This window comes from Pelodiscus sinensis, chromosome 1 (genome assembly GCF_049634645.1).
Source record: "Pelodiscus sinensis isolate JC-2024 chromosome 1, ASM4963464v1, whole genome shotgun sequence".
NCBI classification, from domain to species: domain Eukaryota; kingdom Metazoa; phylum Chordata; order Testudines; family Trionychidae; genus Pelodiscus; species Pelodiscus sinensis.
In genome coordinates, this window is record NC_134711.1 from 120906342 (window position 1) to 120933711 (window position 27370).

General features: G+C 41.7%; 1 protein-coding gene and 1 long non-coding RNA gene across 10 annotated transcripts in view; one reads left to right on the forward strand and one right to left on the reverse strand.

Annotated features, from left to right (window-relative positions):
* LOC142818608 (uncharacterized) overlaps positions 1–27370 on the forward strand; it is a 54223-nt gene that overhangs the window by 9183 nt on the left and 17670 nt on the right. Inside the window, exon 2 of the long non-coding RNA XR_012896160.1 lies at positions 16678–16751. This is a non-coding gene — a long non-coding RNA (uncharacterized LOC142818608). The remainder of the gene's footprint in view (positions 1–16677; positions 16752–27370) is intronic.
* SCUBE1 (signal peptide, CUB domain and EGF like domain containing 1) overlaps positions 12149–27370 on the reverse strand; it is a 293808-nt gene continuing 278586 nt past the window's right edge. For all 9 annotated transcript variants that reach the window (XM_006127719.4, XM_006127718.4, XM_075899443.1 and 6 more), the window contains one exon: positions 12149–19549. In XM_006127719.4, coding sequence (XP_006127781.2) covers positions 19397–19549 — 153 coding nt within the window. In that variant the 3' untranslated portion in view covers positions 12149–19396. The remainder of the gene's footprint in view (positions 19550–27370) is intronic.

The window sequence follows — 27370 nt, forward strand, 5'->3', positions numbered from 1 at the left end:
ACCCACGGGCTACTGAGTCCAGTGTTGCAGAAAAATAAGCTACTGGACGAGGTGTGTGTCCAAGGGGTTGACAGAGAGCTCCAGCTGCAATTCCATCCTGTTCATGACAAAACAGAGTAAAAGGCTTGCTATATTTAGGTAAGCCCACTGTGCAGAAGAGTTTTAAGGGAAAGGAAAGCAGATTCACATTCTGGGGACCAGGTCACTGGGTCAGGAGCTAAGATTAAGAGTAGAATAGTAAGGGGTTTGGTGAGTTCAGAAAAGTTAGGAATCCATTGTCTGCAATATCCTGCTGCACCCAGAAATTTGTATACCTGACTTTGGTGAAAGGGTGAGGAATGGAAAAAACTTGTGAAATTCACTCAGGTGTTAACTGGCGGCCATCTCCTGAAAGTAAATGTCCTAAGTACTGAACTCTTTGTTTTACAAACTACAATTTGGCTTTGGAAGCCTTGTGACCCTTATTAGCAAGACACTTTAACACATATGAGGTATCAATTTTACATCTTTCCTCAGTTTCACTAGCAATTAACACATCATCAACATACTGAACTGCAGGGAAGAGAGAGAGAGTTAAGGTCAGCTTTTTAAAAACTGAGAAAACAGAGTAGGGCTTTTACAATAACTTTACAAAAACATGTCCAGGTTAATTGATGACCCTGAAAGGAAAAGGCAAAGAGAAATTGGGAATTCTTATGCACTGGAATAGAAAAGAAGGCAGAACATAAATCTATTACAGAAAACCAGGTTAGGTACTACTGGAAATCTAGGGATTACAAACTTATTAATGGCTCTTAGGTCTTCTACAAATCTATAGATTTGCTTTTTCACAGGTAGTATAGGTGTATTACATGGTGAAGTTGTATAAACAAGTATCCCTTGTTTAAGGAGGGAGAGATTACAGGCTTAATGCCCTCTTGTGCCTCCCTAGCCAATAGATACAGGGGTACCCTCGGGAAAGGCTTGTTGTGTCTGTATGTCATTTGCACTGGTGTTGCAGAGGCTAGCAACCCCACTTCATTCACATGGGCTGCCCACAATGTCTCTGGGACATCTGAGAGGTCCAGGAGGGGTGTATGTCCTGAGGTCTCATCAGATTCCTCTGAGAGTAGTAATGCCATCAAATTTGGAGCCTGATAGGGGGAAGGTCAACAAATATCCCTTCCTCTCTACAGAGAAGGTTTGCACCCAATTTACACAACAAGTCAGGTCCCATAAGGTTTACAAGAGAAAAGGGAGATAACAGGAAAGAATGTTCAGCTGACAAGGGTCCAAAGCGGGGTGGGGGTGCAGATGGCACATCTGGGGAATCAAGCTGTTTAGAGAAGCCAATTCTTGCTGCAGCTTTTCAATAGAATCTTTTTTTTGCTAGCCATAATGCTCTGATTATTTATTTTTTTTACTGCCACATCCTCCCAGAGGCACCAATATTCCATCTGGTTAGGATGTTTTTCCTCGAGGAAAACTCTAAGATAAGAAAGCTTTTGTAAGTCAAAGTTCTAGTTGCCATTTATTCTGGGAATTCCCCTGAGTATAGCCATTCCAAATGCTCAATAATTCCTTAAGTCTCCTTAGTTTCAAACCTGCAGGCAATACCTAGCTGACTGATCATCTGAGACAAGGGAGTCCCAGGCTGTGAGAAACCTTTTCCCTCAGTAGGAGACAGACTTGAGGGAGCAATCTTATCCATGTTAGCACTGTCTTGTCCAAGGACAGCGCAGGAGCCCAACAGTACTACCCTCTCCAAGGATAGTACAGGCGTCCAGCAACACTACCCTCTCCAAGGATAGTGTGGGAGTCCACACAAACTAAACTGTCAGCTTCACTCATACTCCTTATGTGCCGGGGGAAACCGCCCTTGCTTTCAGCAGCTGTGCAGTGACACTGACAGCACTGGTGCGGCTGCAGTCCCACTCCGGACTTCACTCACTCAAAACCATGCGCTTGGACTCGCCACCAATTAGTCAGCAACAACAACAACAACAAAATCCAACCCCTATTTGGCTATACCCAGTGTTTTCGTTTTAAATTTCCCTCAAGCCTCTTAACAAAAAATTTTAAGTAAAAGATGACTCTTACCGCCAGCCGGTCCAGCTGGTGACGAGAACAGGGAGGCGGACCGGGGGATTTTAAATGGATCCCTTACCCTCCAGATGCGCGCTGTAGTCCGTTCCCATTCCCCGTCATCAGCCTTTCCAACTGGAGTTCCAAGCCATCCCACTTCTGACACCAAATTGAAGGGGGAAAATCTCGCTCCCCTGGGGTACAGAGCCCCCAGAAGGGTTCGAGGCCGGAGGTCAAATCAGTGAGGCAGGAAAGAAACTTAGAAGAGAAAACTTTATGATGCATGCATGCAGGCTGTCACTTCCAAGAGTGAAGCAGCAGCCCTGACAGACAGATTCAGGTATCCTTTATACAGAATGCTTAGACAGCTCAGTTGTGGATTGTTCTTCTTTAACATATCAAAGTCTCAGCAGAAGTACTTTGAGACTTCTGTTCACCCCAGGAGTGCTAGAAGTAAGTTTTTACAGTACACAAAGCCACATGAGAACTTGAGTGGAGGAGTCTACAAGGCAAACTGTGACAAAGATAAGGGTTTACATGACAAATTGTGACAGACTAGGAGTATCCATGAATTTGAGATAGGCATTGTAAGGGTCTTTGATTAGAGTTAATTTGATTCTCTCTGTTACAGGGAGAGAGGCCTGGAAAACTTTTAACCCTTACAACAGTTTTCTTTAGAGTTTTGATTTCTGCACAGTCCCCCCCCTTTAGACACAATTGGAGTTATTGGATTTTCCCCACAACGTCTCAGACACTTCGCCAAAGAATCAATGCCCACAAAACAGACATTAGACAGGATCACAAAGAAAAAACAGTTGCTTGTCATTTCAACCAGAAAGGACACTGTCTGAATGACCTGCTAACCTGCATCCTACTTCAGAAGACATTCAAATCTGCACTTGAAAGGGAATCCTCTGAACTGGCATTCATGCTAAAATTTGACACTCTCCGCAGGGGAATTAACAAAGACTCCAACTATCTTACCCATTACAAAGATAGCTTCCCCAATTATCACCTCTAATATTAACTCACAGACATTTCCCCTTCCCCACCTCTAATATCATTAACTCACTGGCATTCACCTTCCTTCCCCTCTCCCACATCCCCCTTCTGTTCTGTAATGTGATTTGTCCTTTTCATATGTGTTCATTTTTTTAAAATTGTATCCTTTGGTATATATGGTTGTGACTATTTTCTTCCATTATTTGATCTGAGGAAGTGGGTCTGGCCCACGAAAGCTCATCATCTAATAAACCATCTTGTTAGTCTTTAAAGTGCTACATAGTCCTGTATTTTGTTTCATATATATATTTGTTAGTCTTTAAGGTGCCACAGGACTTCTAGTTGTTTTTAAAATGAAAGCAATAATTAAATCCACCATGATCTCAATGTGAATCCATAGTAAGGAACACAAATGTTAGTAGACAATCTCTGGTACAAAACAAATTACAATCAAATTCAAGATAAACTTAAAAAACAACAAATAGTCTAGTAGCAGTTTAAATACTAACAAAACATGTAGATGGTATCGTGAGCTTTCATGGGCACAACCCACTTCTTCCGAAGTGCTACCAGATTATTTGTTGGTTTTTAAGTTTAGTCTGTACAGGATAACTCGGCTGCCCTCTGAAGCTAATAATCAAGTTCAAGTATCCTGATTGCTTTCCTGGGAACTCCCACAGGATTTATAGAGCCTAATGCTGCTGTACTTATTCAAGCAAAACTTCCATTGATTATTATGGGCATTTTGCTTAAGTGTCTGTAGCGAGACAGGAACCCCCCTTGTAACATCAATTTTTGCTTGCCTGGAGCATACAGGGCACACAGAGCAGAAGGCCCAGGCTGCTGTGACCGTGAATGGCTGTAAACAGAGATACGGCAATTGCTGACCAAGAGGCTGCCAAGGAGTGCCCTTGACTCAAACCCATATTGATACGAACACACATCCGTCCGCGGGGGGAGGAATCTCTCGCCCAGTAAAAAATGTCTAGTATTCACAATTTAGTTATCTCTCTTGCAAGTGTAAATTAACTTGAAACTTGCTTGTAAGAACTGGCGCCACAAAACGGACCAGTACAATTCGGCATCTTAGATAAGAAAGAGGATACGGGCCCCCAGGGGTATAAAGATGGGTCCAGCAGCGCATTTTCTCTGAGTGTCAATCTACCATCTATCTGCTGGTCGGGTTAGGTGTTTGATCTCCCGAGGTTCCAAGGGGACGCCCACCTCATATTCGTCACATGAAAGACCACAGAGGTGCTAAGACACATAGCTTGAGATTTTCCCTAATGCCTGAATGCAATTACAGGGGCCAAAGCTATGATTGGTTGTAGCTGTGTGTGTGAGAGAGAGAGAGAGAGAGAGAGAGAGAGAGAGAAAGAGGACGAAGCAGTGAGGACCTGGGAGAAAAGGGAAAGACAGCTTCTTTTGGGCTTAATAGCCGTTGCAAAGGCAGATTTGGATTTCTGAATAACGAACAAAAGAACATTAAAAAAAAACCACCTCCTCTTTGTTGTGTGTTTAGGGAAACAGCACGGCTGTGTCTAGACTGGCAAGTTTTTCCGCAAAAGCAGAAAAACTTGCCAGCTGTCTACACTGGCTGCTTGAATTTCCGCAAGAACACTGACTTTCTACTGTCAGAAATCAGTGCTTCTTGCGGAAATACTGTACTGCTCCCGTTCGGGCAAAAGTCCCCTTTGCACAAAGCTTTTGCGCAAAAGGGCCAGCGTAGACAGCTCAGATTTGTGCTTTTGCGGAAAAGTGTCTGTGCCAATCTAGATGCTCTTTTTTGCAAATGCTTTTAACGGAAAACTTTTCAGTTAAAATCATTTGCGGAAAATCATGCCAGTCTAGATGTAGCCCACTTGTATACTGTGACGGGACCCCCGCCCATGGTTTTTGAAATGGACTCATGGACATGAATGTACATAATGCAAAGATGCTTTGAGCGAATTATTTCGTGTAACCCATCAATCTTAATGTCATGATCTGCTGGTTCTGTTTATCTTACTCTGTTGTACATATCACCAGGGCTCGACAATTAGGGCAATCTGTTCGCCCAGAGTGAGTAGATTTTAGTTCGGTGTGGCCGCGCAGCGCGGTGTGTGCATGCGCAGCGTGCCAAACTGCGCAGCTGGCGAGCGGGGCTTGCCGCCGCTTGTCAAGCCCTGCATATCACTTTTGGGTGTAAAATTAGGCACATGGAGTGGGGAATACTTTGAGGCTACGTCTAGACTGGCATGATTTTCCACAAATGCTTTTAACGGAAAAGTTTTTCCGTTAAAAGCATTTGCTGAAAAGAGCGTCTAGATTGGCATGGACGCTTTTGCGCAAAAGCACTTTTTGGGAAAAGTGTCCGTGCCAATCTAGACGGGGTTTTGTGCAAGAAAGCCCCGATCGCCATTTTCACCATTGGGGCTTTTTTGCGCAAAACAGTTTTTACCTGTCTACACTGGCCCTCTTGCACAAAAGCATTTCTGCAAGAGAGCTTTTTCCTGAGCGGGAATGTCAAACCATTTGCGCAAGAAGCACTGATTTTGGACAGTAGACCGTCAGTGCTTTTGCGCAAAATCAAGCGGCCACGGTAGACAGCTGGCAAGTTTTTCTGCAAAAGCAAGTGCTTTTGCGGAAAAACTTGCCAGTCTAGACACAGCCTGAGAGTTTCAGATGTGTGAATGGGAGACATGGAAGGTATTACCCACAACTTCTTGATGAGCCACTGTTAAACAATCTTTTGTCCTTCAGTCTGAGCAGTGGTTGGTAGGGAGTGGCTGCATCTGAAGGAAGGAGCCAAAGACCCGAGGGTGGGAGGGGCGGGGGACTGCCCTGGTTTAGAGTGGCAGCTGGAAAAGAGGTTTTAGGGTGAGTGTGAAGAGTTTGTACTGAGGTTTCAGTGTAGAATTAGTCTAGTGTTTTTGTTTCTTTTGATTTGTAACCTACTTTGCTCTGCCTGTTCTCACTTATTACTACTTAAATCCTACTACTTCCACTTAAGAAGATCATTTTTATTTTCTATCAAACCCAGTGTAAGTAATTGTTACTTGGGGTGCGGGAGGAGAAACCAGTGTGCACATTCCCCCTTTCATAGGTGGCTTACCTAATTCTTTGGGGTTTGGACCATCTAGGGAGTGCTATCTCAGGAGGCTGGGCCCTAAATTGCACTCCCCTTGGACCTGAAGAGGTTCAGTGTCTGTACTGCTTCTCGGTGGGGGCAGGGACCTCATCTTTGGGCCTTGGCTGGGGGGAGACCAGCGGAGCTGGCCCAGCAGAAACAGGTGGTGATGAGCCCCACTGAGCGGGAATGCGGGTGGCAGTGACCGTGTCTGCATCCCGGGAGGCACCCCTGAGGGGTCATCTGTGACCACACTCCATCACATATACATTCTTTGTAAAAATATAGAATTGAACCAAAGAAATATCTGTGTTGTATCATCAGTTTCTCCTCCAAATGGAAACAAGGCAAAGCCCCAAATGGTGGCTGCTTGTTCAGGCCAAAAATACAAAAGACTTTGTAGTGATAGCAAGAGAGTTTTGTACAGGTGACATATCTTAGTATTAAAAATACTGCTTCTTTTACTTGCTTCTAGAGCTGGTCATGGAGTCTAATCCCACACTGGTACACTGTCTCAATATTTACTGGCGAGGCAGGAGTTCAGTACTATATTAGAGGAATGTTTGAGTGCTCTTTGGCTACGTCTACTCAGCTTCCTTCTTTCGTAAAAGCCTATGCAAGTGAAGTGTGGATTAGCATATTGCCGCACTTCATTTGCATAATTAAGTAGGAGCCGTTTTTGTGCAAGAGGTTTTTGCACAAGAGCCATGCTTCCTGAAAAAATGAGGAAGAACAGCTCTTGCGGAAGAGGGAGGTTTTGCGCAAACATGGTTCCTAATTAATTATGCAATTGAAGCATGGTGTGACGGGGCGGGACCCGCATACCCCCTGGAAGCGGGCCCACCCCGCACTGACCTCGCGCTCTCCCTTTCGCTAATGGGGGCAGCGCGGGGCTTGTTAGCGGCGTGCGGGCAATGTAGCGCGGCTGCAGCTCAGCTGAGTGGCGGGGCAGAGGTAGCCATAAGGAAACGGTAGGCGCGTAGCAAGGGGGCGGGACCGCAGGAGTTGGCGGCGGTCGACGCCGGTGACGTCAGTCGCCCCGGACGCGACCGCGGGATCTTTAAATGGCGCGGCGGAGGATAGGGGAGGAAGGAAGAGAGAACGGCGGGAAGCAAACGGAGAAAGGAGAGAAGCATAGGAAGTAGCCCAGGGTAGGGCGAGGAGACGGCGCACCAGTGGGTTTAGGGTCTTTACCCCTCTGGTGGGACAGGTCCGTGCGACTCTGTCCTTAGGGCCCTGGGCTGGGGTCCGGGAGTGAGGGTGGGCCCGGACTCCCCATCCTGCACTTCCGTTGCTGTAAGCGCACCACCGCGGAAAAAGGAGAGGTGGACTTGGGACAAAAGGGAAAAAGAGAGAGGGGGCGGAGCAAAACCCCCACACATGGTAATGTGCTTCATTTGCATAGGCTTTTACAGAAGAAGTAAGCTGTGTAGATGTAGCCGTCTTCAGGTAAAAGCATTAAAATAAGATCTAATAAGCCTCTTCAGGAATAATTTAAGGTCTACCATCTGTTTTAAATACTGGTGGATCACCCAGTTGGTTTGATCTCAATAAAATAGGTCATTTAGTGCTCAAATTCATGTTCTAGTGCTTGCTCAATTTATTTGCAAGCATTGCATTACCAGTATTTAACTCAATGTTGTATAAAGACATTTGGAAAATGTTAAGCATGAATGGAGCTATTATAATGCTTAATTCTACTGTCTTTGATAAGACTACAATTTCTTTAAAATTGTGGAAGTGGAAATATAAAGACAAAGTTGTCTGGACACTTGGACCAGGTTAAATTCAATCTTGTGCAGATTGACTTGTAATTCTTTTTGAAGGGCTGTTTTGGAGGCATAATTGATGCATAAACCCTCTGTGCAGGGATGAATTTCAGTCTGCGGAAGGGGAGGTTTTACTGCATGGCATTCAGAATATTTTTTATGGCTGTTTCTCACCAAAGTCCCAAACCTAATTTTAGTTGTTACTGTCAGTGCAGTCCCATGCCCAGCCATTAGACCGAAATCTAAATACCTGTTGTATTGCAATTGTACCTGGTGGTATCTTGTCAGATTGCTGGCTGACTGACCATTGTCTATAAATAAAAAGGAGACATGGAACTGAATCCAATTGCTTATCCAAGCTTCCTTGAACTTTGGATAAGTTTGGGTCCAGTTCCAAACAAAATGAATCATACATCCTAGTATTAGCTGCATCACTGTAGCATTTAGAGGCACAGAGATTGTGGCCCCCTTGTGCTGGACGTTGCACCTACACACAGTAAAAAACCCAACAGTTACTGTCCTGAAGAATTCACAGCCTGGACTAGGGATGTAAAATCCCCTTTAATTGGTTAATAGGTTAAACATTATGTTTAACTGATAAAAGGGGGACTGGTGGGGGGAGTAGGGCTCTTCAGCTCCACTAGGGGAGAGTGTCTCTCCTGCCTGTTGTGGCTGTGGCTGGGCTGCCATGGACAGCAGCTGCTCCAGCCAGCTGGGTGGAGCAGACCATGCCTGCTGTGGGAGGATAGGCTGGGCCCACCGCAGACTTCTCCAGCTAGGCAGGTGGAGTGGTCCTGACGGGTGGGGGCAGGGGGAAATGGGATGGGCCCGCCACAGACAGGGGCTGCTCCATCTGGGCGGTCGGAGCAGCCCTGGCCTATGGTGGGCTCCATGGGGATGGAGCAGCTCCCTGCCCACTGCAGGCAGCGAGCTGCTCAAGCCTCTACTGGTTAATCAATTAACCATTCACATCTTTAGTCAAGACAATACAAATGATGGGAGAAAAATAGAATTAATTCCATTTTATAGATGAGAAACTGAGGCACAGTGAGACTAATTATCTTTCCCAAGCTTTATGCAGTGCCACTGTAGCCCTCTTGGTGCCAGGATGTGAGAGCGACAAAGTTGGTGAGGTAAAATCTTTTATTGGATCATCTGTTGTTGGTGAGCGAGACAGACCTTTGAGCCACACAGTGCTCTTTTTCAGGTCTGGGAAAGGTACCCCTCTTGGGGAGATGGATTAACTACACTGATGGGAGAAGCTTTCCTATCGGTGTAGTGGATTTTCTAAAGCACTACTGCACCATAGCTGCCCTGTGCACTGTATGTGCATCTCTGTAGCACTGTGGGCATGTCTACACTACGCAGAAGGTCGATGCTGCTGCGGCCAACCTTCTGGGATTTGATTTAGCTGGTGTAGTATAGACCTGCTAGATCAAACTCAGAGGCTACGTCTACACTGGCCCCTTTTCCGGAAGGGGCATGTAAATTTCAGCAGTCGTCGTAGGGAAATCCGCGGGGGATTTAAATATCCCCCGCGGCATTTAAATAAAAATGTCCGCTGCTTTTTTCCGGCTTTTAAAAAAGCCGGAAAAGAGCGTCTAGACTGGCCCCGATCCTCCGGAAAAAGTGCCCTTTTCCGGAGGCTCTTATTCTTACTTCAAAGAGGCTCTTATTCTTACTTTGAAGTAAGAATAAGAGCCTCCGGAAAAGGGCACTTTTTCCGGAGGATCGGGGCCAGTCTAGACGCTCTTTTCCGGCTTTTTTAAAAGCCGGAAAAAAGCGGCGGACATTTTTATTTAAATGCCGCGGGGGATATTTAAATCCCCCGCGGATTTCCCTACGACGACTGCTGAAATTTACATGCCCCTTCCGGAAAAGGGGCCAGTGTAGACGAGCCCAAAAGGTGCCGCTGTTGGTGCCAGTACTCCTGCTCTTCATGAGGAGTACGCTCTTGTTGACTTCCTGCTATGTGGACAGGGATTTAAACTTAGTCAACTCCAGTCACATAATTTATATAGCTGGAGTTGCGCATCTTATTTTGACCTTTCCAAGTAGTGTAGACCACCTCTTACAGTTGTGAAAAATAGAAACTGTTGTGGGCTTGTGTTAAAAGACAGTATTTTGCTTTTTCAAAGGCCAATTTATTTTGGGGTCACTTCTTACTCAGAGTAAGGAGTAAATTACAACAAGCATAGGCAAATTCCCATAATACATAAATAAATAGTGTTGTCTGAAGCACAGAATAATTGAGTTCCCACAACCAATCAGAATGCAGCTTTTCAATAACAGGACAATTTACAACTTTCAGTGCAGCACTAATAAATATCAGTCATGTTCATAATATCTATATCATTCATAAGTTTATACAATGTAAGTACAATCAATGGAGCAGAATTTTGTCACTTGATAAATGATTCCTGTTGTCAAAATAAACTGGTTGGCATTCATTCACCATTCTAGTATGTCCACTATTACAAGTCTATTCAACAAGAGACAAACTATTACAGTGTTAAATAACTCAAACAAAAACAAATGAACCCCTCCCCCCAATCTCCAGCAATTGTGTTAATCTGGCTGCAAGCAGCTAGTAGGTGACAAAGCTTATGATGCTTAATAAAAATCTCTCAATTGACTTAAACATCTGTTCTTTCTGTCTAGAATAGCATACTACATATCTCCAATGATAGTTACATCTTTTACAACATCTTTAAATGAGCAGTTGATGTTACTACAGATGCTCTTGTTTCTTTTTTTTTTCTTCAGTTTGCCATCTACTTACCATCTGGGCTATCCATAGAAGGGCAATTTGCATTCATTCACTAGACATATCCAAATCAACAACAGGACAGTTATTTCAGTATGAAGGGGACATTTGGCAAAATGTTTTACTTTTCAGGGGCTGAGGAACTCAGGTTTTTGACTTCTGACCCTTCTTCCAAATCATCATGTCAGGAGTAGGGTTGTGAAAGGTTAACCATTTACCTGGTTAACCAATAAACAACACTCTAAATGTGTAATTCTTACCAGTTCCAGTTAACTGGTAACCAGAGAAGGCTGTAGGAGCTCCCTGCCTGCTGCAGGCCGGGGGCTGCTCCAGCCCCACAAGGGGCCCACCATGGACAGGGGCTGCTCTTGTCCAGAGCAACCCCTGTTCATGGCAGGCCCAGGCACCCAGCAAGTAGGGGCTGCTTCTGCAGGCAGGGGCTCCGCAGGAAAAGGGCTGCTCCACTGGAGGCTGGCAGCACCCTCAGCCGCTAGTGTTGGGCTGGGAGCTGGCATGGGGCTGGGACTGGTGGTGGGAGCCCAGTGGGTTAAGGGCTGCTCCTGCTAGGCTGGAGCAGTCCCCACTTTGGATCCTGCTTTAGTTGGTTAATGAGTTAAAATGCTAGGTAAACCTAACATTTAACTAGTAAACTGGGATTTTAGATCCCTAGTCAGTGGTCCACTTCTGGCTCTCTGGAATAGGCAGCTGGTGTGTCTGCAAGTCAAAGGTCTCCTAATATCTGGAGTGGATTCTACAGAGGGCTGGTACTTCCCTGCTACTCCTTGCACTCCATCCCTAAGGAGCCATGCTCATCAACACTGTGCCTATGTCTGGGCCAACCTAACAGCTGAGGGAAATCTGAATGTCTGGTATAAGAATTCAAACAAGGGAAACCTGATAAGTCAGAATTATTTTATGCAAGGAAATTTCCAGGGTGTTGGAGAAGGTGAGGTGGACAGTGTGGCTTTCCCCTAGCCATGACCCTCCCCACCATCTTTCAAAGTAATCAAAGACCCAAATATGATGAGAGTAAATGTGGCATCTCTGGGGCTTTTATACCAGGGAGAAAACATGGAGGGGACTCTGTCACTACCAGATCACTGCATTTAACACCCAATTTTTACATCAATAGCTAAGTATGGGACACTTCCAACCCACTTAATCAGCCTCATTAGCACCAGTCCTACAGTTAAGAGGTATCTTCCCCCCTGCTTCCTTTTTCTGTTATAAATTCTGGTTTCCTGTTATCCCTCTCCATCTCATCTGATGAAGTGGGTTTTGCCCACAGGAAGAAGCTCCTCATTGTCCACCAATGCAGATTAACCAAAGATATAAAAACGACATTAATAAAAAAAGGTTTTTCATCTGATTGTTCTCTGCATTATAACTGTGCCTGCAGAGTTTGCCCTAGCACAATAATATGAGGAACAGAGAGCATGTATTCCATTTTGTGTTTATTATGAAAGTGAGTCTAGCAAAAGTTTTATTACATGCTTCATTTTGAGCTTTGACCTGGTAAACAAAGCTACTGGTATACAGAGGCAAAGGGTAATGTAGCGTCAGATAAGATACATTTACATCATCGTTTTCTACTACTAAATCTGGCAGTTTTGTTAAAATGTTGGCAAAGCTCAGACCACTGTATTTTATTTCTAAGTATCAAACTTTGTACATTTATTCACTATCTTTGCTCTAACTAACATGGTACAATTCATATGGAAATAGCTGTTTGTACATAATTTACATAGGTAATAAACCTTCGCCTCACCAGCAGCATCTACAAGGGTTTAGTTCAAATAATTTCACATGCCCAGTGATCTATAAACAGCAAAACGGTACATAAACCAGTATCTTTACCAATCATTCCTCTCCCCTTCCCAAGATCTAACCTAACAGAAGTTCCCGTTTAACATATAAAAGATATAGTTGACTTTAATCAGGCAAAACTCTCACTTACCTTAGTGGCAGTTTTGCCTGGTTACAGACTCCAAGATCAGGATCAATGTGTAGTTTTACCATTTCCATGGCAACCAAGTCAAACTACTACTTTTCCTGATCTCTGTACTATATTGGGCATAATGTTTTGAATCCCCTTTTTGTTTCTGGATTTTATTTTCCTCTGTATCCCAATAAGATAATAGGAGCTAATGTTAACTTTAACATACATTTCCTTTATGTTAAGAAAATAGTAAGCACTTTAGAATGGTAATTGATGATCTCTGCTACCACAACTAGCAGGCTGCATTGTCCTAGAGAGCATTCGTTATAATCCCTGGGAGACTGCTGGAATAACAGACTAATTACCTGTAGAAATGAATCTTGCAACTGACTAAATGCTACCCAGGCCCTAATGTAACATTTTAATCATCACATTTCAGTAATCACCACTAGCAATGCAAACTAGCAGTATTCCCAAGATATAAAATGCACAAAAATATTTACAAAATACATTTAAAAAAAAGGGTTTACAATGCAAAATAATGAAAAAACCCAAAAGAACAATACGTTTTTTATTAAAATAAAATTTTGTTGAGCATAGCTGTTTGTTGTTTTCCTAAATATGGAAGTTTATTTTGCAATGAGAAATTCAACTGTCTTTCTTGGAGTACACACTTCTGTGTATTTTGTGGAAGTATGAAGCTACAGTCACTGATTAAAAAACTGTTAAAGTGTTAAATTAAAATTACTCCTTTACTACACTAATTTAAAATACAATGCATTGAATATTCCTAAAATATCATACAGTGCTACTTATAGTTATTGTCTTTAAAAGTAAAATCAGTGCTATACATAAGCAAAAGTTCAGTTGAAACCTACTTGCAATGGTTTCTATGTATTTAAACTTGTTATCTCAACTTTCTGAATACAGATTGTTTAAATTATTACAGCTAAGGGTACCACTGTACATTTTTATTGTTGTATATTACACATTAATTTTATAGATTAATATCTAATTGTAGAAACAGAATAAATAAATGAAATAGTAAACTGGAATTGTATATATTCAGATACTTAGATAACAATTCTTTGCCTTAAAGAGTTAATCTTCCTGTACATTTCATTCAAATGGAAAATGTGATGACAAAAAATAGAGACCAAGAGAGGAGGTTTTTTTTTTTTGCATCTCAACCCAAAATTGAGGAATAAAGTCATATTATTTTACAGTAATTTCCCTTCTTCCAAAAATTATTCTAGTGGAAGACAAAAGTTTTTCCTTTTTTTTCCAAGTGCTTACAACATTCTCTTATCCTAGAAAACTAAGTATAAAAAGTCTCAATGTACTGAGATTTTATAGAATTTTCGCAGTTAATGACATTCCCATCAAATGATAGTTTAAACTGAAAAAAACAGCAGTTAGAAGAAACCATTACACTAATATGTGTAATTATATCTTCAGGTCTGGCTTTTTAGCTCCATTGAAATCAATGGGATCTTTGCCATTGAATTCAAAGGGGTCAGGATTTCATCCCAGATTTAAAAAAAAAAAAAAAGATCATTAAAAGTTAGTCAGAATCCAGACAACAGCAAAGTCAAAGACCAGTTATTTTAGCAGTTCGGGTAGACTATGAACTTTCACTCTTAAAAGATTATTTTCATGGTAGTGAGTCCTGGATTATTTATAAAAATGACTGAAACAATAAATTAAATATCTTGGGTAAATAAACAAGGGAACCTTTTTAGTTTGGACGTTTAATTTTGGATAATTTGCTCACATGGCATTAATATTACTTCTTTTTAGTTCTACTTGCATGACATAGGACTGAAAAATTAACCATGCTCATTAAAGGTCATCTAATAAATCAGACTGTAGACACTCTGAATATTCTGGGCTCAATTCTCTTCTCATTTAAGCCAGTGTAAAACAGAAGTAAATTCACTAAATCAGTGATGTTACCCTGGTGTAAAATTAGTAAGAGAGAAGACCAGTGCCTTTTCACAGTTCCTTTCTTCAGTATTGTGTCAGTCTAAATTAAATGCATGATTTGTAGAATATTGATTTGTAGCTCATAGAAATGGTCTTGATCCTGTTTAAAGTCCAAGGTTTGGAATCTTTCACAGATATACATATTTTCCAGTAATTGTCTCACCGATGAGGGAAAAATAACATTCACTGTGGCAGCTGGTATAAATGGACTAAATTACCAAAGAATTTCATGATTGCAGCATATGGCTCTCTCACTAAGATTCAGTGTAGAAACAGGATGCTTTTCATATAAAGCTCCTCAATTTTTTCTGCCAATCCACATCAGTAGTTAAGGACTCACTAACAGCTTTTTGGAAGTACAGTCTGTCAGATGTACATCCTGCCTGCTCATGGAGAAGAGACTTTGTATGTCATGTTTTTCCATGCCTAGAGAGGATGTATGACAGAGTTAATAAATAAAAGTACATCATCTTCTGATAGCACAATCATTCCTATCAATACATAATTACTGGACATATACAGCAGGCATAATGTCCAGTTCTGGAATCAAAATTTCTAAAGTTTTGGAAGTTCAAATACAGGACTTTTCTTCAGACTTAGAGGATTTGGAACGAATGGCAAATTACAGCATCAGCTTCAAATTCGAAGCTTTCTCAAAATTTGATGGTGTTCTTGTGGTTTGGGCACATCCCCAATAATTATACTACAGAGTATATTTGACTTTACTCTCTGGGGCAAAACTAAACAAAAAAAATTGAAAAACAAAAAGTGTTATAGAGAGAGAGGTTGTTTGCATACAAGCAACTTGTGTATGTATGATGGAGGAAAGTAGAGATTGATGGTAGGATGAAGGAACAGATCAAACATTGAACATGGCAGTCTTACTGAGTTGGCAATTTACATCAGCTGGTGTAAATTGTCATAACTCCACTGAATGCAATGCTCAGCTGATGATCTGCCTCATTGAATTTAGTGCCCTGATTCTGGTTGTATTCAAATTAAACCCACATGCCTACACCATAGCAGTTATTACCCATCAGAAAATAATAATGCCACAATCATTATATCCAGCAACTTCTAATTAGTGCAGTCTACAAGATCACAGAAAGTATGCTCTGTCTGTCATTTTTGTAGGAGATGAAGAACATTTAGGGATGATTCACTACCATGTCTCAAAACAGTAAGTGCAGGATATAGGATAGGAGGAGAGATTTCAAAAAATAAGTGCTACTGGTGTTTAGTTTTCAAACATAGGAACATTTTCAAATTGAAAGAGCTAATTTATGGATATGGAATTAGGTCATCACAAAGTAATACCTTTTCAATTACCCTGTAGTAACGTGAAGCCATAAATAGAAAATTATTTTGTTGTACTAGATTTAGATGCAATATTGTCAATTTAGGTTAAAGACCTACCTTTTTTTGTACATATTCAACTTGCAATTTGGAATATCTTTATTTTTGGTATCATGAAAGTGCCTCTCTCACAAAGAGGGACGCATAATTAATGCCCCAATTTGTCCCATGTGCTTTGAGTCTCAGAAGTTTGATAGCTTATCTCCACCTGCAAAACAAGAAATTTCTTGCTTTGCTGCTATTACTGAATGGAGATATGTTCTGACAAATTGTCATATCGTTCTGTGACACTATCAATGGAAACACTAACATCTACAAACCAGAAGCTTAACTGAAATTAATATGGCACCATATTCTATTTGGTGAATAACAGTTTCTGCCAGTATAACTCACCAACCTGTTTTTTAAAAGCACTTACACAGCTCTGAAGTTCATATAATACTTTTGGAAGGGGATTTTTAATAGAAATTTTTACTTATATAAGTGAAATATTAAGTGTTTATGAAAACCATTAGCTACAAGAAACTACCACTTGATGCTAACTGTTTTTCATTAGAAATTTGCACATCTGTCTTCACATTTCTAAGGGGAAATGTATGATTTTCTATATATACTCTACAAGAAACATTCAGTATATCAGCTACATACTTGTAATGTCCAAGCTGTTTTTTTTTTTTGCTTGCAGCATTAGACCCAGACTTACTTCCTTTGACTGACAAATGCAGTTTGAAAGTTCAGAGAACAATGTCCAACTGCCAGGTAATCATTATGTTATTTCTTTAAATTGTGTGTCGTCTTTTGAGAATTTCAGTTTTTCAGTAGTTTTAAATTGGCTTGCTGTCGTGACCAATTCAACCATTTTGGATAACACCTGGGACACTTTTGCAATGTTCACATCACTCTGAAGTACTATGTTTCTTTGTCGTATTTGAGCTTTCATATTTATACATGCATATTTATCATCTATATATAGATTCTTCTATTATCCACTGCAGTCTATTGTGTAATTATAAGTGTTTTTACTAAAAAACACATTACATGTTTTTCCATTCTACAGATGCTTTAGGCTAAGCACTGATTGTTCATCCCTTGTAACAACCACCCTTGGACTCCTTCTAGGCAAGCGATCATTTAAAAAAAAATAGGTTCAACATTCTTGAAGAAGGGATCTTACTGAAAGCTAGCATGTTTGGTAACATTCAATTGCAAAGAAGGACCTTCCTTTAAAAAAAGGAAGCAACTCAAAAGGCTCTTTAATAAAAAAATGAACTTAAAATTAGTGAGGGGACAATTTTAGCACACTAAAGCAGAACCAATAGGAAAGAAGGCATCTCCCCCATCCCTCAAATGGCTAAATGGCCAGATTAAAAAAGATTTTCCAACCAAATGGGTACCTTTCAGGAAATGGAAATCAAGCTCAGCTGTAACCCGGAGAAAGGAACAGAAACTATTGCCAGTAAAATTTAAATTGGAAATTAGGAAAGCAAAATGGGAGTTTCAAGAGTGATTAGCCAGACATAAAAATGTGCATATAAATTAGCATAAAACAGCTTTAAAGTATATATCAGAAGCACAAAGTTTTTGAGAGCATTCATAAGTGTGTTGGATTATCAGGAAGATAAGGGAGCAGAGGAGAAGCAAAGACTCACCATGATTTATCTGCCTGAGTCTTCATCACAAGGGATGGTGGATAGGGATACCTATCTCTTTAGGTAATAAAGATGAGGAACCAAGGGGAAGGTGGTGAACCTCCCCAGTAAATTAAACAAATCATGAGGCTCCAGGTGGTACACATCCAAGATTTCGAAGAACTGAAAAATGAAGTGTCTGTGGTGCTAACAAAAATATACAATCTCTCACTGAAATCCCGTTATATCAGTGAACTGATGGGATTACAGGATTCTTGTACCTTCTTCATATGCATCTGGTACTTGTTGCTGCCAGAGACAAGATGGGCCCCTAGTCTGATTTGGGTATTTTGAGTATAAATCTGATACTAAAGTAAATGGGAGTTTTGGGAGTGCAAGGAATGCAGAATCAGACTACTAATGTATATTTAATTAATTAAAAATATTATAAATGGATTGCAAAAAAAATAATTTCTGTTTTCCCCTTTAGAAATATGGCTTTTACAAGAGGTATATTTATATAATGATTTAGAGATGGGAAATCTAATGTAAAAGTTAATTTATCCTGTGATCCTCCTATTCAGTGCTCTTTTATCAGGAGTAATTCCCATTGACTAGGATGTAAGGAGTACCTGAATAAGGAGCAAGAATAGGACCCACCTGCTGAATGAGACACTGTAAACTAATGAGCAAAATAATGAATTCTACATTAACTAATATCTGTCATAAATTAAGCTTGAAGACTGTTAAGTGAAAGCTAATCTTTCCTTGTATCATAAAATTTAAAGAGACTTCATTTTGAGATAAACAGAATTTACAAGCACATGGAGAAGTTATTTAATCATCTAAGTGAAGTCACAAATAGATGCAAGTAAATACTGTGTGTGGGAGTAGAGGTTTAAGAATGAGTAGTATTTACAGTAACTAAAGATAATATTACTAATGTACCCACAAATAGAAGTATATATTTATATATTTATATATTGTACTTAATTAGATGCTCTAATAAGGAAAAGAAAAACGGACTACTACTTTTTGTTCTTTGTTTCTCATCCACCCTATTGTGATAGTCTTCAAAGAGACCAAATGGCATCCAAAATCCATGACTGTATCTACAGCAGGACAGGTAGTGGTAGACCTTTGAAGAAGGCTATAATAGGGCAGATAAAACAGGTAGGGCATGGGATTCAATCATGTATAATCCATAAAACAAAATTATACATCCATTTCTTTTTTTTTTTTTTTGGTTTATACTAGAACAAAGTCTTCACAAAACCACAAATGGGAAATAAGAAAATTTAGATTTTTTTGTTTTTTTTACCTAAAATGTCAAATATAAAGTTCAAGTGCAATTCAAAATCCAAATAGTATTTATGCTACATACTCTTTTCTATCACAAAACTTAGTTGCAGGTAGTTTCTTTAACAGGTTGAACAGGTTTCTTCTTTGCTTAGAAGAAAACTATTTTTGCTAGAAAATATATTTTCTAAAATGAACATTTTCAATGAAACATGAAGACATACTAGTGCAGACACAAATCTGGATCTTCAATTGGATGCACTCAAGGATCCACAAGTATTCTTCTTTGAAGTTAAAAAAGCCCATTCAGCATATTGCCTTTTAACAATTATAAAACATTATAGTTATTCTTCAATATATAATTGAAAGTAAAGACTGCAAAAAATAGCCTTCCAATGAGCAAATGTTCTACTGTGGAGGAAAATACAATATGTGACAAGAATGCAAAATAACCCCAAATTGAATATTACTAGGAAACTATTTGTATGGTCGTAGAAATCTGGAAACTTTTGATCGCAGTAGCTTTATAAATGATCTTGGGAACATCTCCTTCGACTCTTGTGCTGTGTACTTGAAATAGTTTTGAGGATGTGCCAGAACGTCAAATAGGGCTTTGATCAATTTCTTGTCCTACGAGACACAAAGTGTACATCAAGCACTTACTTTGATTGTATTAGTTGCTGTACAACTTTTAAAATAAATATTCATTATGCTTTTCTTTGACAAAAGCTGCCATTAGGCAAAGCAGGTTAAGCATACTCTAGTCCACGTTGTGTTTTGCATATTATACTATAGGCAGTATACTAACTCCTCCATTTTAACATGTGTAATTGGTGATATTTGGGGGGGAAAGGGTGAACTTTTGGCCTCATTGAAAGCAGTGGCAAATTTCCCAAAGACCAAAACGGAGCCAGGATTTCACCCAGTGTTTTCAGTCCTTTTGTTGTGTAGCTTTGCCATCCCTAGGATTTACCCAAATAGCCAGTCAGTTTTTTCCCCCTTTTATTTGTTTGGGACTGTCACATGGCAACATGGGACTGAAAAGTATGTACAGGTTGGACCTCACTGGTCTGGCACCTTTGGGACCAGTCCAGGGAATTTGCTGGACCAGGGAAGGTCCCTCCCCTCATGGCTCTGCTGCCACCTGGCTAAGGCTCCTACCTTCTTCCCCTGCTGCTGCCTCAGCCCTCCTGGGCTCTCCCCAGCCCTGATACTGCTGGGACCAGAGCGCCATGGCCGGAGTTGTGCAGCCGGGCAGAGCTCCACAGTGCCTGGCTGCACCGCTGGGGTCAGAGCTCTGTGGCTGGGGCGGAGGGATGGGGATGAAGCTCTGCAGCCTAGGCCAGAGCAACCTGGCTGCTGCTGGGGCTGGAGTTCCCTGTCGACTGGAGCCAGAACTTGGCCGGAGCTCCACAGCTGGGGATGGGTCCAGAGCTTCTTGGCTGCTGCTGGGGTCAGACCTCCCTGGCCAGGGCCGGAGATCCATGGCCATGGCCAGGCTAGAGGTCCCTGGCCACTGAAGCCAGGGGGCTCCACTGGGGCCAGAACTCCCCACCATGCCATCTGTCCTCCTCCCTCCTCCCTCACTCTGGGCTCCCTGCTGAGTCACTGGTGCCCCTTATGATGCTCTTGTCCTGCCATCAGACCTCTCTCTTCCTGGGCTCTGTGGTCCAGGAACATCTGTGGTCCATGCTGGAAAACAGATGTTGCTGGACCAGGGACCTCCAGTAAGGGGAGGATGCAACTTGTACTCAAATATTAAAATTGGATTGTGGAAAATCACAGAATTTGTCTGGAGGACTCAAGGGCAGGAGTAGGACATGAAACTCCTTTGCCTCACTTTTTAAAAATTGACTAGATTTTAAGCTGGCTAAGTGCCTTTGTCATATAGATGGTTTGGGTCCAGGATAATGTCAGCTGAGCACAGTACCTCTGACTAGTCATAGAATCCTAGAATCCTAGGACTGGAAGGGACCTCGAGAAGTCATCGAGTCCAGTCCCCTGCCCTCATAGCAGGACCCAGCACTGTCTAGACCAGTGGTCCCTAATGATTTGGGGCTGCCGGGTGCCTGGGGGCGGGGCCGCTCATGCGCTGCGCGTACAGGGGCGGGGCCGCTCACAGGCCACGTGACTGGGGGTGGGGCTAAGCATGCGCCGCACGCCCGAGATCGGCACCGGCATGTGCTGCAATCCCAGGCAGGCGCTGCCCAGGGGCCGCGGGGCCGGGGCTGGCAAGGGCATGCACAGCGCCCCCAGGGGCGGGGATCAGGTTTGGCACTGACACGCGCGGCGCGGCTGGGGCCGGCCATGCACCCGGGGCTGGCACCTGTCGCATGCCCGGGGGCGGGGCCAGCCCAGATTGCTTCGCGGGCGCACGTAAAGGGCCCGGCGGGCGCCATGGCGCCCACGGGCATCAGGTTGGGGACCACGGGTCTAGACCATCCCCGATAGACATTTATCTAACCTACTCTTAAATATCTCCAGAGATGGAGATTCCACAACCTCCCTGGGCAATTTATTCCAGTGTTTGACCACCCTGACAGTTAGGAACTTTTTCCTATTGTCCAACCTAAACCTCCCTTGCAGCAGTTTAAGCCCATTGCTTCTTGTCCTATCCTTTGAGGCCAAGGAGAACAATTTTTCTCCCTCCTCCTTTTGACACCCTTTTAAATATCTGAAAACCACAATCATGTCCCCTCTGTCTTCTCCTTTCCAACTAAACAAGCCCAATTCTTTCAGTCTTCCTTCATAGGTCATGTTCTCTAGACCTTTAATCATTCCTGTTGCTCTTCTCTGGACCTTCTCCAATTTCTCCACATCTTTCTTGAAATGTGGCACCCAGAACTGGACACAATATTCCAACTGAGGCCTAGCCAGCACAGAGTAGTGTGGAAGAATGACTTCTCGTGTTTTGCTCACAACACACCTGCTAATGCATTCCAGAATCATGTTTTTTTTTTTTTGCAAAAGCATCACACTGACTCATATTGTGAGTCCACTATAACCCCTAGATGCCTTTCTGCCGTACTCCTTCTTAGACAGTTGCTTCCCATTCTGTATGTTCCTTCCTAAGTGGAGCACTTTGCATTTGTCCTTATTAAACTTCATCCTGTTTACCTCAGACCACTTCTCCAGTCTGTCCAGATCATTTTGAATTATGATCCTATCCTCCAAAGCAGTTGCAACCCCTCAAAGTTTGGTATCATCTGCAAACTTAATAAGTGTACTCTGTACGCCAATATCTAAATTGTTGATGAAGATATTGAACAGAACCGGTGCCAAAACAGACCCCTGCAGAACCCCACTTGTTACTCCTTTCCAGCAGAATTGTGATTCATTAATAACTACTCTTTGGGAACAGTTATCCAGCTAGTTATGCACCCACCTTATAGTAGCCCCATCTAAGTTGTATTTGACTAATTTATTGATAAGAATATCATGCAAGACCATATCAAATGCCTTACTAAAGTCTAGGTATACCACGTCCACCGCTTCTCCCTTATCCACAACACTCGTTATTTTATCAAAGAAAGCTATCAGATGGGTTTGACAGGATTTGTTCTTTACAAATCCATGCTGGCTGTTACCTATCACCTTATTATCTCCCAAGTGTTTGCAGATGATTTCCTTAGTTACTTGTTCCATTATCTTTCCTGGCACAGAAGTTAAATTGACAGGTCTTCATATGAGGATTGACATGGTCATAGGCATCAGGGGAGTGAAGCAGGGTCCAGTTGGAATGGTTTACTTCATCTTCCAGGGAACAATGAGGTGTATGCTCTGATGGTCTGATCTGGCTAAAATTAAGGTCCAGGCTCTCCCTAAGAGAAGCTGAAAATTCTACGTTATTTCTATCACATACTGTTTTGGTTGGACAATGTCATTCGTTCTGCTTCAGAAAGAATCTTGGACTGAAGGGAAGTCCTTCCGCAAATACTGCCTCCTCCTCCCCCATGCAATAATCCTCCCTTTGGAATTAATTCAGAAACTAACTGTGGAAAGCCATTTGCCACTGTATTACAAGTTTCCTGGGTTGTTTTTATTTCCCTTTTTGAGATGGGCACTATATTTCCCCTTTTTCAATCTTCTGGAATCTCTCCTGTTTTCCCAAAGATGATAGCTAAAGGCTCTGATTCCTCCTCTATCAGCTCCTTAAGTATTCTAGGATACATTTCATCAGGCCCTGGTGACTTGCAGATATCTAACTTTTCTAAGTGATTTTTAACTTGCTCTTTTATTTTAATCTTCTAAACCTACCCCTTTCCCACTAGCATTCCTTCATTAGACTTCTCAGTGAAGACCGAAACAAAGAAGTCAATAAGCATCTCTGCCATTTCCAAGTTTCCTGTTACTGTTTCCCCCTTCTCACTGATCAATGGGCCTCCCCTGTCCTTGGTCGTCTTCTTGCTTCTAATATAGTTATAGAATGGCTTCTTGTTTCCCTTTATGCCTGTAGCTAGTTTAAGCTCATTTTGTGCCTTTCCCTTTCAATCTTGCCCCTGCATTCCTGTATTGTTTGCCTATATTCATCCTTCGTAATTTGTCCTAGTTTCCATTTTTTATATGGCTCCTTTTTTATTTTTAGATCATGCAAGATCTCCTGGTTGATCCAAGGTGGTCTTTTGCCATATTTTCTATCTTCCCTATTCAGTGGAATAGCTTGCTATTTACAGCTCTAGGCACAAAGGTCACTTTAGATAGATACATCATAATAAACTACTGTACCCACACTGCTGACATTAAACACAGCTTGTTTCCCAAGCCACTACTCTAATTTCTTCCATTATCATGCAGAGAGGAACATTTTGGAAGAGTGACAGTGGAAGAGGCCTGGGAATGTAGCCAGGGAATCAACACCTGTGGGTAATTTTGCAGAGCTCCCCTTCCAAAAAAAATCCAAATTCAGACATCTGAACATGAACAGGCAAAACAGCTATGCAAACAACACCAGCACCAATTTACAGCAGTGAATGTGACTAACTTTAAGCAGGAGTAGTCTCATTGACTTTAATGGGACTTCTCATGTGCTTTAAGTTGAGCATATTCGTATGACGGGTTTTCACCACATCTGTAACAATGGCTTGACTTTTGCATTATCTTCCTGTTCTTTGGCATTTCCTGTCTCTCTAGGCAATGCATTTACTCCTATAGGTTTTGGATTTTAAAGCAGAAACACTGAGTTTTGTCTTTTGTGTTGCTTTGTTTGCTGTGGCTTCCAACCTTTCCTCATTTATTAAAACAAAAAAAAAACAAAAAAAAAACCAAATTCATTTTCTTAGACGTGTGTGATGTGGGTGAATCTTGTTGAGACAAGACAAATTGTTTGCATAAATAATGGTTTTTTTACATGTACATTAATCTAGCTCACTGACTCATTTAGTGCCAGATTAATGTGGAAGAGTGCTGTTCAAACAATGTCTTTCCATGACAGATTAAGTCTTTTACTGATATACAAGTATGTAACTGAGAACCTCATTTGGGTCCTGCGTCAGTAATGTCCATAAGTACATGTTCAACTTTAAATAGTCCCATTAAAGTCAATGAGGCTACTTCTGCTTAAAGTTAGTCATATGCTTAAATTCTTTGCTGAACTGGAGCCTTAAATAGGTGCTAAATTAGCAGCATGTAGCCAATTTAATCCAATGTACTTTATGGGCATGGTAAGCCCTACAAGTGTTGCCTAAGTGTATCTCATTGATTTCAAGCTACATGTGACATGCCAGCTGATGCTCAGACAAGAGAGGGATCAATCTGATGGGGTTAAAAAATAGCTAGTGAAGCTTGGCTTTTCACAGCTCACTTGTAATACAGTGGCAAATGGCTTTCCACAGTTAGTTTCTGAATTAATTCCAAAGGGAGGATTATTGCATGGGGGAGGAGGAGGCAGTATTTGCGGAAGGACTTCCCTTCAGTCCAAGATTCTTTCTGAAGCAGAACGAATGACATTGTCCAACCAAAACAGTATGTGATAGAAATAACGTAGAATTTTCAGCTTCTCTTAGGGAGAGCCTGGACCTTAATTTTAGCCAGATCAGACCATCAGAGCATACACCTCATTGTTCCCTGGAAGATGAAGTAAACCATTCCAACTGGACCCTGCTTCACTCCCCTGATGCCTATGACCATGTCAATCCTCATATGAAGTCCTGATTTCCAAAGCTGCTGAGCCTTCTCAGTTGCCATGGTCTCCAACTAGAACTGCAGATACTGAGCACTTTGAAAACCAGATCTTCAGTGTATACAAGCTATGAGTTTTCCCTACTGAGGAGACAATGTTAACCCTGCTCTGGTAGTGGCTGTATATAGTGTCTGTACCTCATCATCCTGTTTTATAATTCAGTGTCTCTGTATCAGCCAGAGATCCATATTGCAATCTTCAGTAAAACATGCAGGAGTCAGGCTAGCTAGAGAGAAGGTTTAGCACATTTACTACATGCATGAGCACTCAGCTCATTCTGAGTCTGCCCAGTCTTCTAAACATACCTAGTTCACACTGGGGCTGTATCCATACTAGAATCTAGGCATGTAATTCCCATCTTGCATTGGCATACCTTTACTAGCTGGTTGTGAGTTAGTATTGACTATAAATAGTAAAGCCAAAGCATGGCTTAGCAGTGCCCAGTATAACCTGCCTGAGCCCCATGGAGGAGAGTTGGAAGTATTTCAAAGGGACGTTGTTAAGGGCCCAAAAGCAAACAATTCCGCTGTGTAGGAAAGATAGAAAATATGGCAAAAGACCAGCTTGGCTTAACAAGGAGATCTTGCATGATCTCAAAATAAAAAAGGAGTCATATAAAAAATGGAAACTAGGACAACTAACAAAGGATGAATATAGGCAAGCAACACGGGAATGCAGGGGCAAGATTAGAAAGGCAAAGGCACAAAATGAGATCAAACTAGCTACAGGCATAAAGGGAAACAAGAAGACCTTTTATAAATACATTAAAAGCAAGAGAAAGACCAAGGACAGGGTAGGCCCACTGCTTAGTGAGGAGGGAGAAGCAGTAACAGGAAACTTAGAAATGGCGGAGATGCTCAATGACTTCTTTGTTTCGGTCTTCACCGAGAAGTCTGGAGGTGTGCCTAACGTAGTGAATACAAGCAGAGAGAGGGTAAGTTTAGAAGATAGGATACACAAAGAACAAGTTAAAAATCACTTAGGAAAGTTAGATGTCAGCAAGTCACCAGGTCCTGATGAAATGCATCCCAGGATACTCAAGGAGCTGATAGAGGAGGTATCTGAGCCTTTAGCTATGATCTTTGAAAAATCATGGCAGACAGGGGAGATTCCAGAAGACTGGAAAAGGGCAAATATTGTGCCCATCTATAAAAAGGGGAATAAGAACAACCCAGGAAACTACAGACCGGTCAGTTTAACGTCTGTCCCAGGGAAGATAATGGAGCAGGTAATTAAGGAAATCATATGCAAACACTTGGAAGGTAATAAAGTGATAGGGAATAGCCAGCATGGGTTTATGAAGAACAAGTCATGCCAAACTAATCTGATAGCTTTCTGTGATAGGATAACGAGCCTTGTGGATAAGGGAGAAGCGGTGGATGTCATATACCTAGACTTTAGTAAGGCATTTGATACGGTCTCGCATGATATTCTTATTGATAAACTAGGCAAATATAACTTAGATAGGGCCATGATAAGGTGGGTGCATAATTGGCTGGATAACCGTAGTCAGAGAGTTGTTGTTAACGGTTCTAAATCCTGCTGGAAAGGGATAGCAAGTGGAGTTCCTCAAGGGTCTGTTTTGGGACCCGTACTGTTCAATATCTTCATCAATGATGTAGATATTGGGATAGAGAGTACGCTTATTAAGTTTGCAGATGATACCAAACTGGGTGGGGTTGCAACTTTTTTGGAGGATAGGGACATAATTCAAAATGACCTTAGCAAGTTAGAGAAATGGTCAGAGGTAAACAGGATGAGGTTTAATAAAGAGAAATGCAAAGTGCTCCACTTAGGAAGGAACAATCAGTTCCATACATACAAGATGGGAAGCGACTGTCTAGGAAGGAGCATGGCGGAAAGGGATCTAGGGGTCATAGTGGACCACAAGTTGAATATGAGTCAACAGTGGGATGCTGTTGCAAAAAAAGCAAATATGATTTTAGGTTGTATCAACAGGTGTGTTGTAAGCAAAACTCGTGAAGTCATTCTGCCGCTCTACTCTGCACTAGTTAGGCCTCAGCTGGAGTACTGTGTCCAGTTCTGGGCGCCACATTTCAAGAAAGATGTGGAGAAATTGGAAAGGGTACAGAGAAGAGCAACAAGAATGATTAAAGGTTTAGAGAACATGACCTATGAAGCCAGGCTTCATGAACTGGGCTTGTTTAGTTTGGAAAAAAGAAGATTAAGGGGGGACATGATAGCGGTTTTCAAATATCTAAAAGGGTGTCACAAGGAGGAAGGAGAAAATTTGTTCTTCTTGGTTTCTGAGG